Source organism: Macaca fascicularis, chromosome 4 (genome assembly GCF_037993035.2).
Source record: "Macaca fascicularis isolate 582-1 chromosome 4, T2T-MFA8v1.1".
Taxonomy (NCBI): Eukaryota; Metazoa; Chordata; class Mammalia; order Primates; family Cercopithecidae; genus Macaca; species Macaca fascicularis.
In genome coordinates, this window is record NC_088378.1 from 89,602,501 (window position 1) to 89,626,673 (window position 24,173).

General features: G+C 38.5%; 2 protein-coding genes across 32 annotated transcripts in view; both read left to right on the top strand.

The window, feature by feature from the left end:
• The window catches only part of SYNCRIP (synaptotagmin binding cytoplasmic RNA interacting protein), a 36,556-nt gene extending 32,452 nt beyond the window's left edge, over positions 1 to 4,104 (top strand). For all 10 annotated transcript variants that reach the window (XM_074037551.1, XM_074037552.1, XM_045391206.3 and 7 more), the window contains one exon: positions 1 to 4,104. This exon is cut by the window's left edge. The gene's annotated coding sequence lies outside the window, so the exon portion shown is untranslated.
• A 14,789-nt stretch (positions 4,105 to 18,893) lies between these two features.
• SNX14 (sorting nexin 14) overlaps positions 18,894 to 24,173 on the top strand; it is a 96,665-nt gene continuing 91,385 nt past the window's right edge. For 13 of the 22 annotated variants that reach the window (XM_005552420.5, XM_074037542.1, XM_005552422.5 and 10 more), the window contains exon 1: positions 18,894 to 19,217. In XM_005552420.5, coding sequence (XP_005552477.2) covers positions 19,078 to 19,217 — 140 coding nt within the window. In that variant the 5' untranslated portion in view covers positions 18,894 to 19,077. The remainder of the gene's footprint in view (positions 19,218 to 24,173) is intronic. The other 9 variants (XR_012433631.1, XM_005552419.5, XM_065543751.2 and 6 more) reach the window with 1 other exon arrangement.

The following is a 24,173-nucleotide window of genomic DNA, read 5'->3' on the forward strand; positions in this document are numbered from 1 at the left end:
TCACCAAGGTTAATCATGATTGTCTATATCTTTTTTATAGTAATCACTTTTGAATTGTGTTCAGATATGCAGTTTCAGGTGTAATCATCAGAGCTGGTTAGTCAGGCATTCCAGATAGTGGTTCTTTTCAGAACCTTTTTAAAAGGGTTGGTTAACTACCTCAGTAGCAGAGGATTGAACTATACCCTGTCTGTACTGTACATAGAAAATCTTTGTAGATAAAAGCAAGGCTTGTTAAATATGATATGAGGGTAAGATTTTAATATACCAAATGTAACATTCTTAGTTGCCTTTAGTTTCAGAGGCTTGTAAGACTTCCTCATGACCATCATAACAGGCCTTGCTTTTGTCGTATTTTGTGGCTGAAAAAGCAGCCTTGCTTCTTCAGATATTGTAGTTATTTGGATGTATAATAGTTTAGCAAGATGTTACTTTTGTAAGACATCAGATGTTCAAAAAAGTGCATCCGAACTTGTACTAAATACTGCAGTGTCCCTTTATAAAAAGTCAGACTAAAACTGACAATTGTACAGCGAAGCCTGACATTTGGATATTTTGAAGTTTTTTCATAAATCATAGAAATTAGTATATGGCTGTAGTTTAGCTTTTTAGGTAAAAGGTATGTTTCATTAGTGCATTTCTTACTGCTGATCACAGTAAACATGTGAATCAGCTTTCCATTTCTTATGCAGGTCATGATAACTTGTAGAGTAGAGTACAATCATTTGTGCTATGTTTTTAATTTTCTAAAGCACCTTGACAGTGAGTGTTCAGTGGTGAAGCATCCTCTATTGAATCACCCTCAAAAATTTTTTTGCCAAGTCCTGAGTTGATAGCTTAAAGTAAAAAGTGAAAATTATAGTTTCATTAGGACTTGGTGTAAAGAAATCCCCTCTCCCCTTCCCTAAAGGGATACTGCAGTTATATCACATACCCAATAGGCACCACGATGAAGATCAGAGCTTATACTTAATTAAGGTTTTATACACACCAGTTCCCCAGTAAATGCAAATTTAACAAGAAAATTAGACATGTCATATGTTCAAAATGCTCATGGCAAACAATCATTTTGCATTCCTGCAAATAAAATTGTTTTATACTGTAAGCTGGAGGCGAGTGTAACTTATTTTTGTAATAAAGTTTTTATTTTTTTTATGTGTCATTAATATAAATGTGTGTTAGTGTAGAAATCTTCTGGTTTAAAAACTTAGAATTGCACACATTTCAGTATGTTTATTTGTACTTACATAATTTTAGAATAGTGGTTGCCAATAGCCTGTATGTTTCACATTAATTGGTTTTTTGTTATCTAAATAAATCATTTTAGTATGTTGTATGTCAGTTACTGGGATAGCTGGGACATAGAGTGTAATTTAAAATTTGTCAATAAGTATTCATTGGAATATATGTAAATGTGCCTTGCCGGTTATTGAAACTTACCTACAAAATGAGTATGGGGTGACAAAAATTAGTTCCTGGTGCTTAATGAAACTTTCTGCCACTGATTTTATATATTACCCCGTGCTTTTTTAAAGTACATCTCTCTCAAAACTTAGTGTAAGTTTGAGGGCTACACAAAACATTTACATTTCATTCTAACATAATGAATATAATAGGTTGTGGAAAGTGGGTAAACTAAATGTAGCCTTCAGTAAAATTGAATCTCAGTGTAATCCTTGGTGCTGGCATTTCCCAGTTCCGAGGAGTTAAATGATCCCATCTAAGAGGTCATTGCCATGCCTATTGGCACTTTACTGTCATAGCATTTTTAAGGGACACTGTCAAGGTGTTTAAGTTAATTCTCAGAATTATTTGTTGGGATTTTAGGACAGGTTTGTTTTACTTAAAGTAAGAACTGCATTGTCAAAGTTGAGAGATGAACACTTTTGTGAGTTCACAAATGTGTTCTCAAGAAAACATTAAAATATGGAGCTCTGGGTTTTCAAGACTATTTGGCATTCTTAGTTTGGGGACTTGGGAGGGAAACTGATAAAAAGAAATTGTGAAGAATTGATGGTTATACTTAAAGAAGGGTAATGTAAACAGTGGTGATGAAATACATACACATCAAGTGAAATTACTTGACAGTGTTCATTTGAATGACTTTGAATTCAAGCCATTATAATTACTTTTAAAATTAAATATCATTTGCACTGTTCTGATAATGGGTGCAGTTTTTGAGCAATATAATCAGAGCTAAATATGCATGTAGTGATTAGTGATGTGAACAATTAACGTTCTGAGAAGAAATACTAACTGTGGTATTTTCAAACTTAAATTTCTGTAGTAAAATCAGTATCAAAGTCTTATCAGATCAAGGAAAACAGGCAATGCATATAAACATACTTTTGAATGTTGTGTGGCCTATAAAGCAATAATGCAATTTATATGGAATGTCATGGGATATGAGAAATGGAAATGCAAAAATAACTAATCCTTTAGTAAAAATGTCAACATGTTAAAGGGGGAATGTTAACTAATGTAGGTTATTGCTATTTGTGATTTGTTTATGGGTTCTTGGCTTTGACAGCTTCAAAGAATGGACAGTGATAAGTCAAAGAAATTTTGTATATATTGTCAAGGAAAGGGTCTTAAATTCAAGAGTCAAGTCCCTTCCTTGGGGTAAAAAATGTATTCTTAAAGCATTCTGATTGTTAAAAAGAAAACTTAAGTTATCTAACCAAAACAGACGCAAGATTTTGTTTCTGCAGACTACTTGGCAATCAAAAGTGATCACAAATTTAGTTTATCAGTTTTCAGAAAGTTGCTTTGTGAGAAAATTTTGTTAGATATATTCTCCCAAGCATGCTTTTTGTGGAAGGTTTTCGGCCATTGCAACTGAATCAGATGTTAAAAATGAAGGGAAAATTGTGCACACACAAAACTGTTGTACACTCATGATTGCAATTTTAGCTTAAGAAACTTTTCTACCAGTTACTGCAAATCTGACTTAAAATGTAGTTTCCTCATGATAAAATAGGAACAACATAGAAATGGATTGATGGGGTGGTGATCTGAGTTATTGTATATAAAAGTTTTTAAAGAATAGAATGATGAACATCAAGCTAGATAGGCAAAATTGACACATTTGGAACAGCTTTTTTGACTGTGAAGCCAAAAGTTGTCAGAAACATAGCAAAAGATCCCATATTATTACAGAGTATCATACGTAGTCTCTATTTTAAGGGGAGAAATTAAATAGAAGGGCTTCATGCATTTAGGAGAGGGTGCTAAAGCTTCTCAAGTTCGTAAAACTTACAGGAATACCCACCATGATCATTTTCTCTCTAACTGTGTATACCACAAAATTTTCATCTGGCCATAGGAATTCATTGGTGGGTGTAAAATTAATGACTAAAGAACTTAACTGACAAATACATAAAAGAAACAGACTTGTGGGGATATTGTTTTAAGGTGTATTAATTACTCAGTGATCATACCACTCAATAGGGCATGCCACTACTTTCTTAAGATGCTAATTATGAAGCAGTGCTCACAGGCATTTTTTAACTAGCAAATTACTAGATGGACTTTTGGGGTCTGTCACTTTTTAAAAGTATTTAAGACTTAAATTAGCACCACAGTCTGCCTTCAGTAATACACCTAAAATATTCTTCAGGACCAGAAGCATTCAGTTTGAAAATTGTGCAGATGCAAACCAGTATTATTACTAACGCTCTGGGTCAAAGGTTAGGTTTTTAATGTTAACAGTAGTCTGGTAAATATTTAGAAGTCTGGCATTGAGAAACAAAAGCTTGTACCTGACTAGTATTTTTATTTAAAAAAATTAGTTCTGTTAGCTTATTTAAATTGTCTTTTACATTTATTTATCCGTAGAATTTATATTTATTTCATTCCTTTCATCTCACTGAAAACTGTCTGCAGGCCCTTTGATTTGGATTAGATGTGTGAAGTACTGTCTTTTGCCAAAAACCTCAAATTACCTGTTCTTTTCAACGTAGTGGTTTTGTGCTTGTTTGGAGATCAGTTCAAAAACTATCTGTACTATCTGTACTGCCTCTGATGTTAAGATTTTATGTATAGCATAAGGAAGCTAGCTCTGACTATATTTTCCTAAGAATAAAGACCTATTTTTGTAGCATGTCTTAGGATCTCCAGGAGTCCAAGAATTATTGTGGGTGTCCTCCATTTCATCACTTTTCACTTAACAGCTTTTAAGTAGACACTTGGAATCTTTAGAGGTCTGTCGCACTTTGATTATCCATACATTCGAAGTAACTGGCCAATGGTGAAAAATTGCCCAAGATATCCTCAGTTGCAATCACATTACTGGAAGATGAATAGAATAAATTCATTAGGCTGGTCTTAATTTTTGATGGAAACATTCTGTTGTCACATACTTACCATTGGATTTGATAAAGTTAGTGATAATTTGGAAAGAATTGGGGACTTGTCAATATATTTGTGGGTTTTGGCTTATACCCCTAGGATTTCTTGGTTGGGGAATGAGCAGTTTTGGCCGCTTCCATCAGGACAAGATTCTTTAGGTCATTTAGTGCAGGTTTAGTTCTATTTTGGATTAACATTTATATTGATTATCAAAAACAAGCTTTCATCATTTCAGAACAGTCCTGGAAGTTTGACTTTGAGTGTGGGAGAAGTCCTAATAAACCATTTTGGAAATTAGTGTCTCCAAGTGTTATAGCTTCCTGAAATGGGTTTCTAACACAATGGGATCAAAATAAGGTTATTTTAGGATAATATACTGTAAACTTAATTGTTTGATTTTCTACTTTGTCTATAAAGTGGCTTACAACAAGTTCTAATCTAGAAAGGAGTTATAAAGGTTATCTGTAATGTTTATGAATTGTCATTTCTTGCCTTTTGTTAGGCTTTCAGCTTTATTCTGAAAAGGAGATTGTTACACAAACTCAACTTGTTTTGGAGAGAATTTTAGGAAACCTAAGGGAGTTGGCATTTTATATCATTTTTGATGGGCAGTTTTTGAGTTTTCAGGGCAGAAGGACAAAGTATTTGGTGTGGAAAAGTTGTTACCACAGATTAAAGAATAAGACCAGGGCTTGCTGACAATAATAAGTCTGTTAAAGAGTTTTGTAGGTTCCATATGGTAAAATTAGGTCTTGTGACTATAGAAACACCATGATATACAAGAAGAGTTCCAACATACATGTAACGGCTCATTTAATGGTGTTAACTTTAAGTTGAAATTCAAATAACATGGAATTTGTGTAACAAGAGTATTGCATCATTTAAACACAAAATTGCTAAAGCTAGGTGCATCTGTATACTATTATGATGTCATTTTTAAGAGAATATCTTTAATATGTCAGTATTTATATTAATTGGTTGCTTTAATTGGAAGACCCAGGAATTAGGCCTCCACAGTTGCTTTAACACGTCATGAAAAATTAGAAAAGCATATGTACAAATTGTATTTCTCAGTTTTATTTAATATTTGGAGTATACTTAGAGGAAAACCAGAAATAAACAATGTTAAAGGTCATCTATAAAAATGGCAGAATACACTTTTCATTTCCACTCTAGAGCCCCATGTATATGTAATACAGTGTAGTTTGGGCAATTTTGGTTCATACCTCTACCTCCTTTGCTGTTTCCCTTGAAATAGCAAAAATTCACATAAATTTGCAGAAATTAAGTTCTTAGGAGTTATTTAACAGTACTAAAGACAGGTTCTGTTGCCTTTTGGTTTCCTGCCTAACTTCAGGTACAGATAAACTTGGAATTAAAAGACGAAAAGCCTTTATTGTAAAATTGTCATGTAACAAATCCTAGTTGATCTCTGGTTTCCTGGAGATTTATTTAGCATTTGGGAGAGGATCAACAAAGGGGCACAGCAAGCAGATACTGCAGTTAGTATTATTTTTCCCTTTTTTGCTTACTGTGTATCGATTAGTCTGTTTAAATTACTAGTACATTTTATGGTAAATTTCTTTGATTTATTTTACTTCCTTTTAGAATGGAAGCTCCTTGAAGGGCAGGGAAATCTGAGTAGGCAGGCATTTAAAAATACTCAAAATGTTGTTCAGTTGGGTGGAAGTTTAGTTTATTTGCCAAATTAGGCTTGTGACATGAGAACTTGAAAAAGGGAATCAGATATTTCGAATCATTTATTTACTGCATAGAAAGCTTTTAAAAATGATCACAAAGTGCTAATGATTTAAGTAAATTAAGATGAAGATCCACATTTAAATTATCAACTTGACATTTTAAAAAATTATTGTCTTGAGTTAAGGGAACAGTTGGCCTTGTGACTTATAGACCTTTTTTTATATGTTAAAATAACCCTGTGTGTGACTGTTTTCCTTATTTGAAATTAAGAAAAGGGTGCTCATAAGGCATCTTTAGCAGTGAACTTAACAAAATCCAGTGCATCAGTTTTCCTTTATGCTGATGTGTAGTTTAATCTGTGCTGCTGAACAAGACAGTATCAATCTACAAGCCCTCTGTCTATAAGTTCTTTATGAGGTGAGGAGGGGGTACTTCAAGATGGAACTCTTTTGCTATTGAGGGTCTGGTTGGTTTTGAGTCTAAAGTTTTTATAAGGTTCTTTTGCATAGCAATTTGAAGGTGAGGGAATAATGATACTTGAGAAAAAGCATGAAGCCTAGATAACTAAAAATGAGGTGTCAAAAGCAGCTATTTCTGAGGGTAGTGTATATTGCTTACTGTATCTTAAAATAACTTGAGAAATGGTTACATAAATATGAATAGCCTTATATTTACCTACCAGTTGATAGGTAGCTGAAATTCAGTAACCTGAATAGTGAGGCCCTGAATTTAAGGCGTTATTTCACTATACTATATATACCTCCTAATATCAGTAGTGTGAGTAAAAGTGGTATTTATGTTTATGCTTAGTTGATGTTTTAAGTTGATCTTTTTTTAAAATCTAGAAGGACCTGTCCATGGAGTCCACTCCCAGATATCTCCTCCCTTTAGTTCTCTTAAAATTTATTTAATTTTTTAAAAGAGAGATGGTTGGCCGTGCGTGGTGGCTCATGCCTGTAATCCCAGCACTTTGGGAGGCCCAGGTGGACAGATCACCTGAGGCCAGGAGTTTGAGACCAACCTGGCACCTGACCAATATAGTGAAACCCTGTCTCTACTAAAAATAGTAATTAAAAAAAAAGCTGGAGAGTCAGGAGAATTGTGTGAACCCCAGAGGCGGAGGTTGCAGTGAGCCGAGTTCGTGCCACTGCACTCCAGCCTGGGTGACAGAGTGACTCCGTCTCAAAAAAAAAAAAAAAAAAAAAAAAAAAAAAAAAAAAAGGTCTTGCTCTGTTATCCAGGCTGGAAGTCTACAGTACTGTCATAGCTCACTGCAGCCTCAAACTCCAGAGCTCAAGCAGTCCTCCTGCCTCAGGCTCCCAAAGTGCCGCGATTATAGGCATGAGCCGCTGTGCCTGGTCTCCCGGTTACTTGAAATACACTTAAGCCTCTACTTATGAATTTTAGAATCTCTGTTTCTCATAAGATAAGTAAATAGTATAGTACAGTACACTGAGTAGTTTTCCTTCATTTTCCACTTGTTGTTAGGTATCCTTCCTTTCTTACTGTCAGGATTATAATACTTTAAAACTGATTACCTTATACATGCCTCTAGACTAAAGAGAGGCAAAACAACATATATAATGTACTTACTCATCTTTGTCCATCACAGCAGTTTATTTTATATATGCATAGTCTTGCTCACTCTTGAATGCTAGAAATTTTAAAAGTTACCACTTTCTTATATGATGCATTGAAATATTACTTCACATCAGTTTTCTCTTTGTGCTTCTGATTTCCTTAGATGTTTGGTGATTCTTTACTCATATTTATCAAATAAGGAAATTAGGAAAACTGGTGTTGTCTACTGAGATGGCTTTCTGCAAGTTCTGTGTGTGTGAGAAAATGAGGACTAATAGCCTTTATTTTTAGCTTTTGTGGGAGCATTGAGGCAAGTAGGGTACCCTCTCCAGTGTCAGAAGAGTTTTCAATTGCAGGAGTTCTGACCCCTCTCAAGGTTACTCACTTTGAGAGGGAGGTAGACCCTAAAAGCAATTTTACCTATCAAGTCTCAGCCCTTTCACTCCTGCAAACTAGGAGGTCTTGCTTTTTCCTTCCCACTCATTCCTCCCATGGAAATTGGCTCCTGTTGTTTGTAGCAAAATTAATATGAGCCTCATTTCTTCATCTTTTGTATGAAGGAATATGAATTTATCTTTTGTATCTAAATTGTGCAATTTAGTATAAAAGGTGCTAGTTTTAAAACAGAACTGGTAGTAAAACACAGTAGCATGGTGCATCTTCTGAATTAGGAGAAGTCTTAATCTGTATTATCACTTCCATGTTGCTGCTCATTTAAAATATATTGTCTTGGAAAAGTCAGTAAGTCTTACTTGGGAAGAGAACGGGTACATAGAGGACATTTTGTGACTAAGGATGCAAATTTAGTGACATTCTTAATTGGGAAAAGCATATTATTTTGGAAGACCTTTTTTGTTTTGTTCTGTTGTTTTTGAGACAGGGTCTCTGTTGCCCAGGCTGGAGTGCAGTAGTGCAGTCATGGCTCACTGCAGCCTTAACCTCCCCGGCTCAAGCAGTCCTCCCACCTCAGCCTCCTAAATAGCTGGGACCATGGATGTGTGCCACAATGCCTGGCTTTTTTTTTTTTTTTTTTTTTTTTTTTGAGACGCTCTTGTTGCCTAGGCTGGAGCGCAATGGTGTGATCTTTGGCTCACTGCAACCTCCGCCTCCTGGGTTCAAGTGATTCTCCCAACTCAGCCTCCTGAGTAGCTGGGATTACAGGTGCCCGCCAACCATGCCCAGCTAATTTATGTATTTTTAGTAGAGATGGGGTTTCACTACGTTGGCCAGGCTGGTCTTGAACTCCTGACCTCAGGTGATCTGCCCTCCTCAGCCTCCCAAAGTGCTGGGATTATAGGTGTGAGCCACCGTGCCCGGCCAGTTTTTTTATTTTTTGGAGAGATGAGGTCTCCCTATGTTGCTGAGGCTGGTCTTGAACTGTGCTCAAGGGATCGTCCCACCTTGCCTCCCAGTGTGCTGGGGTTACAGGTGTGAGCCACTGCACCTGGCCTGAAAGGCCTTTTTGGAAATAGGTTCAGAAAATGTTTTCGCATTTAGTTGCTGAACATTTAAAGCTAAACCATTGAGAATTTCTTTTTCCCCATTCTATTTAACAGTTTGCCTTTCTGTCTTGTTATTTTCAGCAAGGCAAAATTTTTGGCAGGTAATGCAACATCATTTCTTACTGTGGCAGGGATCTCAAACCTACCTTCCAGATTTGATGTTCTGGGGTTTGATGAGAGTCCAGGTTAATTTACTTGTGGAATATATTCTATACTTCTGTCAACTCTGTGATTAGGGAGTCTGATTTTCTACATAAAGGCAAGTCAAACTTCTTGAGTCACTTTGCCTTGAAGATATTAAAACAGCTCTTAATTAGGTTTTGTGATATTAAATATTGACTGATACCAAGGAAGAAACTGACTTGCAGGGTTACTGGTACCAACAATCTTGGCTAATTTTTTTTTTCTTTCTTTTTTGAGACGGAGTCTCGCTCTGTCGACAGGCTGGGGTGCGATGGTGAGATCTCGGCTCACTGTAGCCTCCGCTTCCTGGGTTCAAGTGATTCTCCTGCCTCAGCCTCCCAAATAGCCGAGACTACAGCTCAGCTAATTTTTGTATTTTTAGTATAGACAAGGTTTCACCATGTTGGCCAGGCTGGTCTTGAACTCCTGACCTCAGGCCATCCGCCCGCCTTGGCCTTCCAAAGTGCTGGAATTACAGGTGTGAGCCACTGTGCCCAGCCTAATCTTGGCTGAGTTTTCAGTGGTAACAGTATCTGGCCAGCCACACATACAAATGTACATACATTCATAGATATATACACACATAATAGGAAACTAAAGATGGAAATAAATCATCTTTAGTAGACCTGGATCTTTCAGTTAAAATTTATGGACATAAAATGCTCTTAATTTCTTATACTTGTGTCTTTTATTCATATGGCTTTCCCATTCTGACAAGCCTGATCTGTCTTGTATATTCATTTTCCACATATATTTACAAAGGTATAGGTTGGTGAAGTAAAATACTGTCTGTGCATTAATGTAGTTTCCTCATTTCAACGACTTAGGTAATTTTTTCAGTTCTAGATGAGACACTGAAAATCTGTTAATCATTGGGCCATTTGATGGAAGCAGCTATGTACGAACATTTAACCTCTGAGCCTGAGTTTCCTTGTAAAAGATATTTTTCCAGTCTCAATCATATCCTATGAATATAGGATTTGTAGGATCGGGCCTTTTTTTTTTTTTTTGGAAAATTCTGCCTAGAGAACTTTTGACGTTATTTCATTCATGCTTTTATGTGGAGATTTATTTTCACAAAAGAATAAATGTTGCATTAAAAAGTAGACTTAATTCACCCTGTAATTTCTTACATGTATGAACATTTGGTACATTATTTTTGTGATAGCTCTTTGAAATATGACTCTTGAAAGTTGAGGAAGCTAACACTGAAGCCCTGTATATTCTTATATTCTGATTCTGAGGAGGAATACTATCAAGCCCTCATTAGTCCACAAAGCATTATTCCAAGTTATTCCCAAACTTCCCTAAATTACCATGGTAATGCATGAATTGGCAGTTAACCCAAATCACATAGATGTTAGCTAATACATGAATCTACTTTGTGGTAGTAACACAATTTTAAAAAGTTTTAGAATAGGTGTTCATATATTCTATGTTTCTTAGTTTTGAAATTCTAGTCAAAATTCTCAATGCTAATAGATGAATGAACCTGATAAGGAAATACAAAACAGTCTAACTGCTAAACCAACCTCCTCGATTTTATTTATGTTAATAATTGTTCTCTAACAATTACAGGGCCACCATATAGTCCAAAATAGCATCGATGTTCTGATTACCAGTGACTCTACCCAAGTAAACTGTCTTTATGCTGAAAGCCCACATATTTAATTATCAGTAAAACATTTTATTGCACCTTTTCTAGTGAGCTTGGTGGTTTTGGAATGATGCTTCTTTTAAGTGGGTTTTCGTCTCCCACCCCTTTTTTTTTTTTTTTTTTTTTTTTTTTTTTTTTTTTGAGACAGAGTCTCCCTCTGTTGTGCTCAGGCTGGAGTGCAGTGGCACTATCTTGGCTCACTGCAACCTCCATCTCCCAGGTTCAGGTGAGTCTCCCAAGTAGCTGGGATTACAACTACCATGCCTGGCTAGTTTTTTGTATTTTAAATAGAAACCATAAGTTTAGGTTTAAGTTTCACCATATTGGCCAGGCTGGTCTTGAACTCCCGCCTCAGGTGATCACCTGCCTGCCTCGGCCTCCCAAGGTGCTGTGATTACAGGCATGAGCCACCGCACCCGGCCTCCCCTCTTTTTAAGAGTTGTTCACAGGATACCAGTGTCCCCATATGAAAATTATATATTTTAAAGATTTAACCCCTATGGCATTAATTACATTTACCTAACCTTGAAAAATCTTGGCACTTTGCCAGATTATTTCATCTTCCATCCTTACTTGTTTTTATTTTCCTTTTTTCTCTCTATACTTGTTTCCTTGATCACATCTACATTACAGTCCCATATCACATCTGTGGGGACTCCTGTTTTAGTGTCAGGGCTTCCTTGATCTCTGTTACGTGCAGTTTTGCATTTCAGCTGTCTGCTGAACACATTCAAGTGCTCTTCTCCATCAGCAACTGTCTCATTAATTTCTCATTTCATATCCAGTCACATTTGATTATTTACTTGAAGAGGCCTGAAATGTCCTCTGTCCAAGTCCTGCCAGTCCTTTAGGAAGTTCAGATCTGGCATAACTCCTTATAAATAAGTTAAACTTTTAAGTGGCACATTTAATTTTACTGGTTCTCTACATCTAGCTCCAGAGTCTACAACAGTATTGTCAAATAGAAATGAAATGCAAACCACATATGCAATTTATTTAAAGTTTTATGGTTTGGCCCCAGTTCATCCTTCCAGTGTTATCTTCCATTAATACTGTCTATAAAGAAACTGCCTGCGTTTTGTTTCTTTGGCTTGTCTCACAGTTTCTGATGTCTTGAATTCTGCCCCATTTTCTTCAACCAAAATAGGTTAAAGTCATCTTACTATAGGCACATTAGAACTACCAATATCGTATCCTTGAGGAATAAGTACAGTTTGGAGAACATTAAAAGTCTTGGCTTTGCCTTCTAGGGACAAATAAGGCTATTTGCTGATTTTTCTTCTTTTCTTGGTTTTGTTTTTTTTGAGATGGAGTCTCGCTCTGTCACCCAGGCTGGAGTGCAATGGTGCGATCTTGGCTGACTGCAACCTCTACCTCCTGGGTTCAAGCTATTCTTCAACCTCAGTCTCATGAGTAGTTGGGATTACAGGCGTGTGCCACCACGCCCAGCTAATTTTTGTATTTTTTAGTAGAGACAGGGTTTTGCCATGTTGGCCAGGCCGGTCTCAAACTCCTGACCTCAGGTGATCCGCTTGCCTCAGCCTTCCAAAGTGCTGTGATTACGGGCATGCGCCACTGTACCCAGCCTTTATTGTGGTATAGGTTTGTGATACAAAAAATTTATCAACCTCTGCTTAAAGATAACTTCAGGAGCAAAAGTATAGTTTCACTATTGTTTTTTAGACAGGTCTTGCTCTGTTGCCCAGGCTGGGTTGAAGTGGCACCGTCTTGGCTCTCTGCAGCCTCCACCTCTGGGGCTCAAGGGATCTTCCCACCTCAGTCTGGGACCACAGGTGTGTGCCACCGCACCCGGCTAATTTTTTTTTTTGAGGCAGAGTCTTGCTCTGTCGCCCAGGCTGGAGTGCAGTGGCATGATCTCAGATCACTGCAACCTCTGCCTTCTGAGTTCAAGTGATTCTCCTGCCTCAGCCTCTCGAGTAGCTGGGACTATAGGTACTCGCCACCATGCTTGGCTAATTTTTGTATTTTTAGTAAAGATGAGGTTTCACCATGTTGCTCAGCCTGGTCTGGAACTCCTGACCTCAAGTGATCTGCCGGTCTCAGCCTCCCCAAATGCTGGGATTACAGGCATGCACCACTGTGCTTCGCCCCTAATTTTTGTTGTTGGTTTTTTTCATGTACAGAGGTTTCACCGTGTTGCCTAGGCTGAAAGTCACTGTTTTAAAACATGTGATGTCATTTGAAAATCTGATATTTCTACGCTTTGCAATAGCAGGAACCTTCAATAGCAGGAACCTTCAGAATCATTTAAATTATAACTGCTACCCTTACAGTTTATTTTTTTGGCAGTGTGTATCTGGTAATTACAATCTTCTTTCCTCCACCATGGTAAATAATAGTTTCATATGTTGCTTTACATAGTAGAAAACACGATGGAACTTGGCAGAGGCTGAAGAGTAAATAGATTTAAACCAATTTAAAAATAATTGTGTTAACATCTGGAAACTCAGTACTTGCAAGGGACTATCTAGATAGGGATATTTGTCACAGGTGTCTTAACTCTAGTTAAAAATTGCTCTAGTTCTGCCATCAGTGTTTCTGTGAGCATTCTTAAAGCTTTCTTTTTAGCCACAAGAAATAACTGAAAGCTGATGTTTTTATATATAAGCATTTTTTTTTTTTTTTGGTAGTGATAGAACTGTTCTTTGAACATCTGGGGACAGCAGAGTTCTTAATTGTCTTGAGTACTTAAGGATATATCTTGAATTGTTTCACAAAATTGAAGACCATAGGCCATAACGCTAAAACTTCAGACTGTTTTAGAATCTTGTGTTCATGTGAGTTAAAGAAAAATTAAAATGGTAACTGTCTTTGAATATATAAGGGAAATTTTACAATAAAAAATTTCAGAATTATTATTCAAGATTTATACTTAGATATATTATGTTGAGCTTATTTTCTGGAATCAGCTTACCAAAAGAGGAAAAGTTTATTTTTAGTGAAGGTAAAAATTGATTTTAATTATTTGGTAGCAACCCTTACTAGTAGAGTAAGAGCTGAAGTACTAATATTAGTGATTTTCGCAGTTCTGAACCAAGCCTGGTTGCATGGTAGTTTTTGGGACAACAGCGAAGAGCTTTAATTTTTATGTTTTGGGAAATAGCTTGTGAGAGGTAAGAAGGATTGCAAAGTTTTTCCAAAATATTTTATGAAGTTAGTGAAGTCAGTTGAAATCTGTATTTAAACATTTGAAGGGATATATAGTTAACATTTTTTAAATGAAAGGAAACCACTGTCTGCAGTTCAGAAATAAGATGGAGTGTTTTATTTATTTAAGAGGTAATTTTAAAAGTAAACAAAAGCATTGGCCTACAAGCCTATAAGAGAATGATGTTAGATTGTAAGTGCTTTTTCTAATCTTTAATATTCATCAACAGGTGAGTATATTTTCAGTTTCCAAGCAGTTATTAACTTACATTTTCTGAAATTATAACTAACTTCCTACTTCTCCAAAAGTGAGACTTAGGATGGCTATTTCATCATAAATTAGAAAAATGACTACAAATATGAAATGGTTAAATTTTTTGGTACTAAGATAATGAGACCATCCAGAATTTTATGATCAAAACATGGCTTTTAACCAGGGAGTATCTGTAGTTGAGCCACTGGCTCTATAACGTTGTTAGTTCTTTGTATCTTCCCAAAATGGAGGTTTTACCTCATGGCCGTAAAAATAAAAGAGGGTTAAATGTGAAAATAATAACTGCATTTTGAACATCTCAGACCCTCCACTCATAAAAATTACTTAATGTTCCTCTTCCTTGCATTACATACTTTCCATTGTAATAAGTTCCTGCTTTGAAAACCAAGGAAAGGAACATTTTTTGAAGAAGGCAGTTCAGTGGCTTCTTTAACAGGTGTTTTATCCAGAGGTTGATCTGTAGGGATAGGTTGTAGGGGAGAAGAGGGTGTTATGAAACATAAAATTAAGGCTGTAAGAATAACATTAGGGATGTCACAAAAGGTGAAATATAAACCATTATCATTTGAGAAAAGGGAAAAACAGGGCTTTGAAAATGCCTGTCATTTGATAGGAGGCATCTGTAAGGGAGGGACTGAAATGGCTCCCAGGGGTACCATCCTCTTCCCGATATACCTGTGCCATAAAAATAGTGACCCTCAGCATGTTAAAATGTGGTTTCCATTCAGGGTCATCAGAATTTAGGCCTAATTTCTGCAATTCAGGTATTCAGCATTACCTTGCAAAATTATTGTACCAACATAAAAAGCATTTTGTTGGTGTGGTGGGGAGAATCAGGTTAAATTAAGTAGAAGCATTTTGGAAACTGTGCCTAGTACTTCATGACTTCTGAAAATTATAAGCGAAAACAGAGATAAGTCCTATTCTTTGCTCAGATTATTTCCCACAGGCCTTTCCAGATCTTTATAGCTAAAAATTTCCCTTTTGCCATTAACTGTCATTAAGAAAAAAAAAAAGATTACAGTCTTTATGTATAAAACTGCTGCCCTTTATAACATTTTATGTGACTTGTTTGCTTCACTAGATTGTAAGCCTTTGGAGGTCAGAAAAAATGCATCTAAATTAATTGTTATCTGCCACCACATCTAGCACAGTGCCTTACACTTACTTGCTATTCAATAAATATATTCATTAAAATAATGGACATATTACTGGATTGCAGTTTAATGTCTATGAGCCCTTTAAATACATTATCAAATTTTAAACTTTTTAGTTTGTCAGTGTACACCTAGCACATATGTGACCTTTGCAGCATTTATAAAAAAAAAAAAAAAACATTTAATTGTACTGGCTCTCCACAGCTAGCAGAGTCTATAACAGCACTGTGTAGTAGAAATACAATGCAAGCTACATATGTAATTTTAAGGTTTCTAGCTACCTTAAAGTAAAAATACATTTAGGCAATTATTTAATTGTAATTTAATATGTAATTTATACATATTAAATTACATTTTATATGTATAAATTTAATATGTAATTGCCTTAAAACTAACTTTAATTTACAATTAATACAGTTTTCATGCTAAGTCTTCGACATCTGATAGGTACTTTACACATCACGAGTTAACGAGCCACATTTCAAGTGCTCAATGGCCACATGTGGCTTCTGACTATTGTATTGGACAGTGCAGATGTAGAACTTTAGCGTAGGCACTCAGCCTTTCTGGACCTCAGTTTTCCTAGAAATCAGGTATTTAATATGTCATTTTCATTTTAGGTTGTTGTAATCCAAATAAAAACTAATTGGTTTAGCTCATTGTCATGTTTATAAAGCCATAAAATTTGAAAAAAAATTTTTGTATTGTACAAAGATATTTAACAGGCACTTTGCAACTTTCCACGAATTTTAGTGCCCCCCCCCCCCCGCCCCCCGGTCAATTTTATAAAGATAGCTCTGTTTTAGAGTTGAGGTTGGAGTGAGATAGATCAAGTTAATCTTTTTTTTTTTTTTTTTTTTGAGACGGAATCTCGCTCTGTCGCCCGGGCTGGAGTGCAGTGGCCGGATCTCAGCTCACTGCAAGCTCCGCCTCCCGGGTTTACGCCATTCTCCTGCCTCAGCCTCCCAAGTAACTGGGACTACAGGCGCCCGCCACCTCGCCCGGCTAGTTTTTTGTATTTTTTAGTAGAGACGGGGTTTCACCGGGTTAGCCAGGATGGTCTCGATCTCCTGACCTCGTGATCCGCCCGTCTCGGCCTCCCAAGGTGCTGGGATTACAAGCTTGAGCCACCGCGCCCGGCCAGATCAAGTTAATCTTGCTAACATGTTGCTAGTAGGAGATAGAGCTAGTTTCAGAACCAGCGTTGATTGTGGATATTCCATATAACCTCTCGAAAGTTCAAAACTTAATAAGGTTGGGGAAAAAGTTTTGAGCTCTGTGTGTGTAAAGGTGGATTCTACACCATAGGCTAAAGACATTTAATGAAATGTTATTTCCTTAGATCCGTAGCGACAAAAAAATTTAAGTTTCTTAATTTAGTTGTGGAAATTCTCTGCCATAAAGAATTTCCTCATGGCAGAAGTTTTTTACGTTTTTTTCCTTTTCTAATCAGAAGAGCAATTTGGAAATTTAAATTGTCTATTATCTAGTTAACTTATTCTAATTGCCTCTAAGAAATCAGATGGGAAATAAGTCTTTTAATTGGATATTGTAGTGATGTCTGATTTGAATAGAACTCAAAACATTTTGTCTTTAAAATATACTGGCTCTTGGTGAAAAGAGTAATTTCAAAATAAGGCTTTAAAAGGAAGCAAAAATTTTAAGCAGAATAAAAGGCAACATAATTTACCAGACAAGTTAATAATTTACATTATTTGTCATGAGATTAGGTTTTTAAAAAGTAATTTACAAAAGTGTAAAGCACTCAAGTTCATAGGAGGCACTTGATACATGTAGATCCACTCAACATACACCTCATATATTTTAGTATAAACAGATAATTCAAAGACGCTTAACTGCCAAAGTGAAATAAATGTTTAAATATGTATCTAGAAACATTTTTAAAAAGTGGTAAGCTTTCCTGTGATGTTACATTGTAGTCTTTTAAATGGTTTAGCCACAAACGGAAAAGTGTATTTGTGATGTTTAGACAATACCTAATCGTGAGGATCAGTGAAATTGTTTACTTTTATACACCACTGTGGAATTGGTACCACCATTTTGCAAAGCAGTTTGACTATCAAGAATATTTGTTTTTACACCCTTTGACCCAGTAATTGTATTAAAGTTGATTCTAAATAATTAGAAATGTGCATAGGTTTATGATCAAGTATGGTAATATCTGGACTTCAGTGGTTAGCAATAATGGAACAAAGGATGGTACATTCTGATAAAGGAAAATAATGCATCATTAAAGATCCATGTTTTTGTAATACGGTAAAATATTCATGAAACTACATACACCATTAAAAAAATTTGTTTCCCCACTTTGAAGGGTAAGATCCTAGGAAAGAGAGATGACAGGCGCAGGCTTTGTCCTTAGAACGTGTTCAAATCCCGGTTTTGTTAGTTTTATGATCCTAAGTTCCTCTGTCTCAGTAATTTACCTGTATAATGATTGAAACTATACTACTGTACCTATACCATGGGGTGAATGCATGAAGGTCAAATTAAAGTGCTTAGTGCCCCGCCTAAGTAAATTTTAGCGATAATAGTCTTACAGAAATAAAAATGTAGAAATGTGATGAATTAGTAAAGGGAAAACCCCATGAGACTCTATAAGACGGATTTTACCTAATCTGCCAACCTGCCTCGTCCAAGCACTCGGATTTTGGTTGGGTTCCCGAAGCCGGCGTGAATTGAGCTCTACCTTGCCCGTGAGCGCGCAAAAGAGATTTTGTTGGTGGGGTGGCGGCCTGGTGAGTTGTATTCTTTATTCTAGGGTTGTTTTACTCGCCACCCACCTGGCCCCCAACACGCCCCCTTTAAAATACCGACTCAAAGGTCCTCCCATCCCCCTCTCCCTTAGGCGTCACGCAAAGCTCGGACCTGGGCCGACCCGGAACCGAGTGTACGGTGAGGCGCGGAACGCTGCGGGGTCGGGGAAGCGCTATCACCCGCTCCATCCCTGTGCAGGTTCGTATCACGAAGACTACAGTTCCCAGCAGACTCCACGAGCTCCGGTTGCCCCTCAGGCAGCGCCCGGCGGCTACGGGAGGCTGTAATTTCTTCTGGGCTCGCCACAACCTTCTTCCCTCTCCTCCGCAATACAGCAGTTACCGGGTCCTGGGGCTGTCCTTTGATTTCCGGAAATGGCCAGTCGCCAGTGTTGTCAGAGTTTCCACGGAAGACTGCGCGCTACTCCGGCCAGGAGGGTGGAGCGGCGAGACGCTAGAGGCCGTGCGCTGGGTGACGACTTCGGGCACGTTCTACGGCCGTTCATCTGGTCGGCTGGGGACGGCGGCCGCGCACGCGCGGCGGGGGGCATGGGGCGTGGGGCTGGGCCCAGCCGGACGCGACCGCAACCTGCGGCGCCTGACTGCCGGTAGGCGGCTGTGTGTGTGCGCCGCCGAGTCGGTGGGGCGGGGACGCGAGGTGTGGATGGGGGCTCTCCTTGACCTCTGGCTTAGCTAGTAGCGCAACCTCGGCCTCGCAGTTACGGAGATGGTGCCCTGGGTGCGGACGATTGGGGAGAAGCTGAAGCAGCGGCTGCGGCTGGACGTGGGACGCGAGATCTGCCGCCAGTACCCGCTGTTTTGCTTCCTGCTGCTCTGTCTCAGCGTCGCCTCCCTGCTTCTTAACAGGTAACACCGCATCGCGGAGCCGGGGCGGCGGCTTTTCTCCGAAGCTGCGGACTCCCGGCCAGTGCTGCTTAACCGTGCAGAAACCGCGTAGCTGCGGGACTGGGGTCCAGTGGGGAGAGCGAGCTCCGCAGAGGAGCGGCCTCGGGGAGCTCGGCCGAGCGTTGGGGCCGGAAGCACAGGCCGGTGGGGTGGGGTTGATTGCCTCCTTTCCCGAGGCTGCTTCGTCTCCTGAGCTACCTTTTTCTCATCCATTTCTCAAAACGAGTCCTTCATCTTCGTTGCTTTTCAAAAGTGAAATCCGTGTGTCGACTCAAATTGAGACTGTACAGAGACAGTCAAGTCAGCTCACGGAGGAGGGTTCGATCGTAGCCGCAATTTTAGGCAAAATCCGCACACCCCCAGCGCGTTCTTCCATCCCCCCACTCCCCACACCCTCAGCTTGCAGCTGAAGCTTTTCCCGCAGTATTGTTGAATAAAACAGACGGCCATAAAGATTTGTTGGACAGAAATCAGAAAGCAAAGTGGTACCTGTCGCAACGTCCCTAGAATATTCTTAAGAGGACTTGATGCCCCCTCCCCCACCACAAAAAACCTGAAATATTCCGAAAGGTTAAAGTTGGTAAATTCAGTTGACATTTTGAAGTCAGAAGATTCTGCCCTCGAAAGAGACTTGTTTTCCTTAATTTTGCTGTTTCAAGAAATTGTTGCGATGCAATTGGTAGTAGAGGAGACTTTTCCATTAAAATTAACACCAGATTTGCTTTTGGTGGAAGAAAATCTGAGAGTTGTCATTGACATTACTGTTTTCTCTGATGTTTTGAACAGACAACCATTCTTACTCTTTATCTTTTTTTTTTTTTTTTTTTTTTGAGACAGAGTCTCGCTGTGTCGCCCAGGGTGGAGTGCAGTGGCCGGATCTCAGCTCACTGCAAGCTCCGCCTCCCGGGTTTTTACGCCATTCTCCTGCCTCAGCCTCCCGAGTAGCCGGGACTACAGGCGCCCACCACCTCGCCCGGCTAGTTTTTTGTATTTTTTAGTAGAGACGGGGTTTCACCGTGTTAGCCAGGATGGTCTCGAACTCCTGACCTCGTGATCCGCCCGTCTCGGCCTCCCAAAGTGCTGGGATTACAGGCTTGAGCCACCGCGCCCGGCCTACTCTTTATCTTAAGGTAGTTGATTCCCAAGGATAGCAACGGAGGAATGCACAAGGAATTTGGTAGCTTCATTTTTCTCTGGCATAACTGTTGTTTGTGACTATGTTGAAGTTGGAGTTCTTCCTTAGAAGTGGCCTTGCTTTCTTGTTGATTCTTGGTTTAAATATTATTGAGCTTAAATAGTAGTTGATGTTTTACTGAGAAGTGTGCTTTGTAATGGTGAGATGTTTGAACTGTAGAAGTGTGGGAGAAGTGGGATCCTTAACAGAGGGAAAACTAATTATTATTTGGTTTCTGTCATCTGGAAGGTATTCCAAGCTAGACTAACAGGTTTAGTACAAAAGACATGTAAGCTTCATATGATTTTTATTTTATTTTTTTTGAGATGGGGTCTCACTCTCTTGCCCAGGCTGGAGTGCAGTGATGGGGTCTCGGCTCACTGCAACCGCCATCTCCCGGGTTCAAGTGATTCTCATGCCTCAGCCTCCAGAATAGCTGGGACTACAGGTGGGCACCACCATGCCCGGCTAATGTTTTTGTATTTTTAGTAGAGACGGGGGTTTCACCATGTTGGCCAGGCTGGTCTCGAACTGCTGATCTCAAGTGATCCACCCAAAGTGCTGGGATTACAGGTGTGAGCCGCCGCACCCAGCCCATGTGATTTAACTTTTGTTCATGGATTCTTACCTACCTCTTTTGGTAATTGGGTCAGTTTAGGTTTCTAAGGTAGGACAGCCTTCTAGTAGGAGCAGGTTGAACTAGATTTCTGAGGTCATCTACTTATGGTCATAACATTGAGTGTTATGTGTTATTAAAAAGCATAGGATACCATCTGATCTGTATACCATCTAACCTGTACCCTGTATTTCTTTTATGCAGAGAAGGTAGGAAATACACGTAAATGTTACTTGAGTGGTTGGGTTTATGAGTGAAGCTGTTTTTGCATATGTTTTGATGTTTTCCATTTATTCCTGCTGTAGTCAGCAAAAGTGATTTTAAATACTGTAGAACTGTCTTGAATAAAGCAATGATTATGTATCCCTTTTGCAGGAAAAATCTTTTGGAAGGTGCCGGATGGTGTATGTAGCATGCTTTTCAGTGTATATGTGTGATTAAAAAAGAAACTTATGTGTGTATTCACGTACACACACACACAGATGGTAAGAGTATCTCTGAAATGTTATACAAGAAAATATGGGCCCTTCTGAGATGGGGTATACTAGGTACATCTATTCTGAAATAAAAAATAATTTTATATGAAGTTGATCCTTGAACAGTGCAAAGATTAGGGCCACTGACCCCTGTGAAGTCAGAAATCCGAGTGGAACACCATGGGATCCATACAAAGTACCACTAATGATACTGGGAGTACTCCTGAGAAGCAGAGAAAAGTAATGACATTACAGAAAAAGCGGAAATGCTTGATATGTACTATGAATTGAGGTTTGCAGCTGTTATTGCTTGTCATTTCAAGGTAAATAAATTGAGTGTAAGGACCGTTGTGAAAAAAGAAAAGGAAATTCATGAAGCCGTTGCTGCAGCTATGCCAGCAGGTGTGAAAACTTTGTACTTTTTGCAAAATACCTTTTTATGTTGTATTGAAAATTTAGTTTTTTGTGGGGGCTGAATTGCTATGAGAAAGGTGTACACATAGACTAATGCTATTCAAAAACAAGTGAAGTCATTGTATAACAGCTTAAAGCAAAAGGAAGGAGAATGATCTAAAACTGGATAATTTAATGCCAGCAAAGGATAGTTTGATAATTTTAGGAAGACGTCTGGCTTGAAAAATGTCAAGAGAACCAGAGAAAAAGCCTCTGCTGACCAAGAGGCAGCAGATGAGTTCCCAAACACCATTCAGAAAATCACTGAGGAGAAAGTATTAAATATATCTTCCTGAACGTGTGTTTTTTTTTGTGAAAGCAAGTTTATTAAGAAAGCGAAAGATTAAAAGAATGGCTACACCATAGGCAGAGCAGCCTTGAACAGGTTTTTAATGCTGATGAAAGTGACCTGTTTTGGAAAAAATGTCACAAAGGACATTTATTAGTAAGGAAGAGAAATGAGCACCAGGATTTAAGGCAGGAAGATATATGCTAATTCTACTGTTTTATGTACATGCAGTTGGGTTCCTTGTCTATGAAGTGTCTAACCCCCTAGCTTTGAAGGAAAAAGCTGCTAGTCTTTTGGTTATATAGGAAGGCCTGGACAACAAGAACCTTTCTTTCTGAATTAATTTCATTGATGCTTTGTCCCTGAAGTCAGGAAGTACCTTGCCAGCAGGGATTGCCTTTAAAAATTCTTCTGATACTGGACTATGCCCCTGGCCAACCAGAACCCCATGAGTTCAACAACAAAGGCATGGAAGTGGTCTACTTGTCCCCAGACACAATGTCTCTAATTCAGCCTCTAAATCCAGGGGATCATAAAGACCTTTAAGGCATTACACATGGTACTCTGTGGAAAGGATTGTCAGTGCTGTGGAAGAGAACTCCAGTAGAGAGCACATCATGAAAGTTTGGAAGGGTTACACCATTGAAGATGCGGTCATTGTTATAGAAAAAGCCGTAAAAGCCATCAGGCTTGAAACAGTAAATTACTGGTGGAGAAACTACGCCCAGGTGTTGTGCATGACCTCACAGGATTTACAGCAGAGCCAATCAAGGAAATCATGAAAGAGATATGTGGATATGACAAAAAGGTCTTTCAGGATAAGGATCTTAGAGAAATTCAAGAGCCAGTAGACATCACACCAGAGGAATTAACAGAATACAACTTGATAAAGATGAGTGCTTTGGAACCAGTGCTAGGCAATGAGGAAGAACACTTTGAAGAAACAGTGCCAGGGGCCAAATGCAGTGGCTTATACCTGTAATCCCAGTGCTTTGGGAGGCCAAGGTGGATGGCTCACTTGAGCCCAGGAGTTCAAGCCTGGGTAACACAGTGAAACCCCATCTCTACAAAAAATACAAAAAATTTAGCTGGATGTGGAGGTACACATCTGTAGTCCCAGCTACTCGGGGGGCCGAGGTGGGGAAGATCAGTTGAGCCTGGGATGACAGAGTGAGACTATCTCAAAAAAAAAAAAAAAAAAAGAAAGCAAGCAGTGGTGCCAGAACACAAACTGACAGTAGACAATCTGGCAGAAGGTTTTCAATTATCAAGACTGCTTTTGACTTCTTTTATGACATGGACCCTTCTATGATACTGGCCCTGAATCTAAAGCAAATGGTAGAAGAAAGATCGGTACTATATAAAAATGTTTTTAGAGAAATGAAACAGCAAAAAAGTCGGGCAGAAATTATGATGTATTTCCTTAAAATCGAGTGTGCCTGCCACTTCTGCATCCCCCTCTACCTCTTTCGCCCCTGCAATTCCTCAGACAGCAAGATCAGCCCCTCCTCTTCAGCGTACCTAATGTGAAGACAATGAAGATGAAGACCTTTATGATGATCCACTTAATAGTAAATATATTTTCTCTTCCTTATGATATTCTTAATAGCATTTGTTTTCTCTAGCTTACATCATTGTAAGAATACAGTATATAATACACGTACAAATTAAGTGCTAATCAACTGTTACTATATTGGTAAGGCTTTTGGTTAACAGTAGACTATTAGGAGTTAAGTTTTGGGGGAGGAAAAAGTTGTATGTGGATTGTTGACTGCAGGGAGACCAATGTTTCTATAATGTCTTTATCAGACTTAGGAATTAAAATTATATTAGCCCTTTTATTTATTTTTTTGAGATATTCTCACTCCATCACCCAGACTAGACAGTGGCATGATCTTGGCTCACTGCA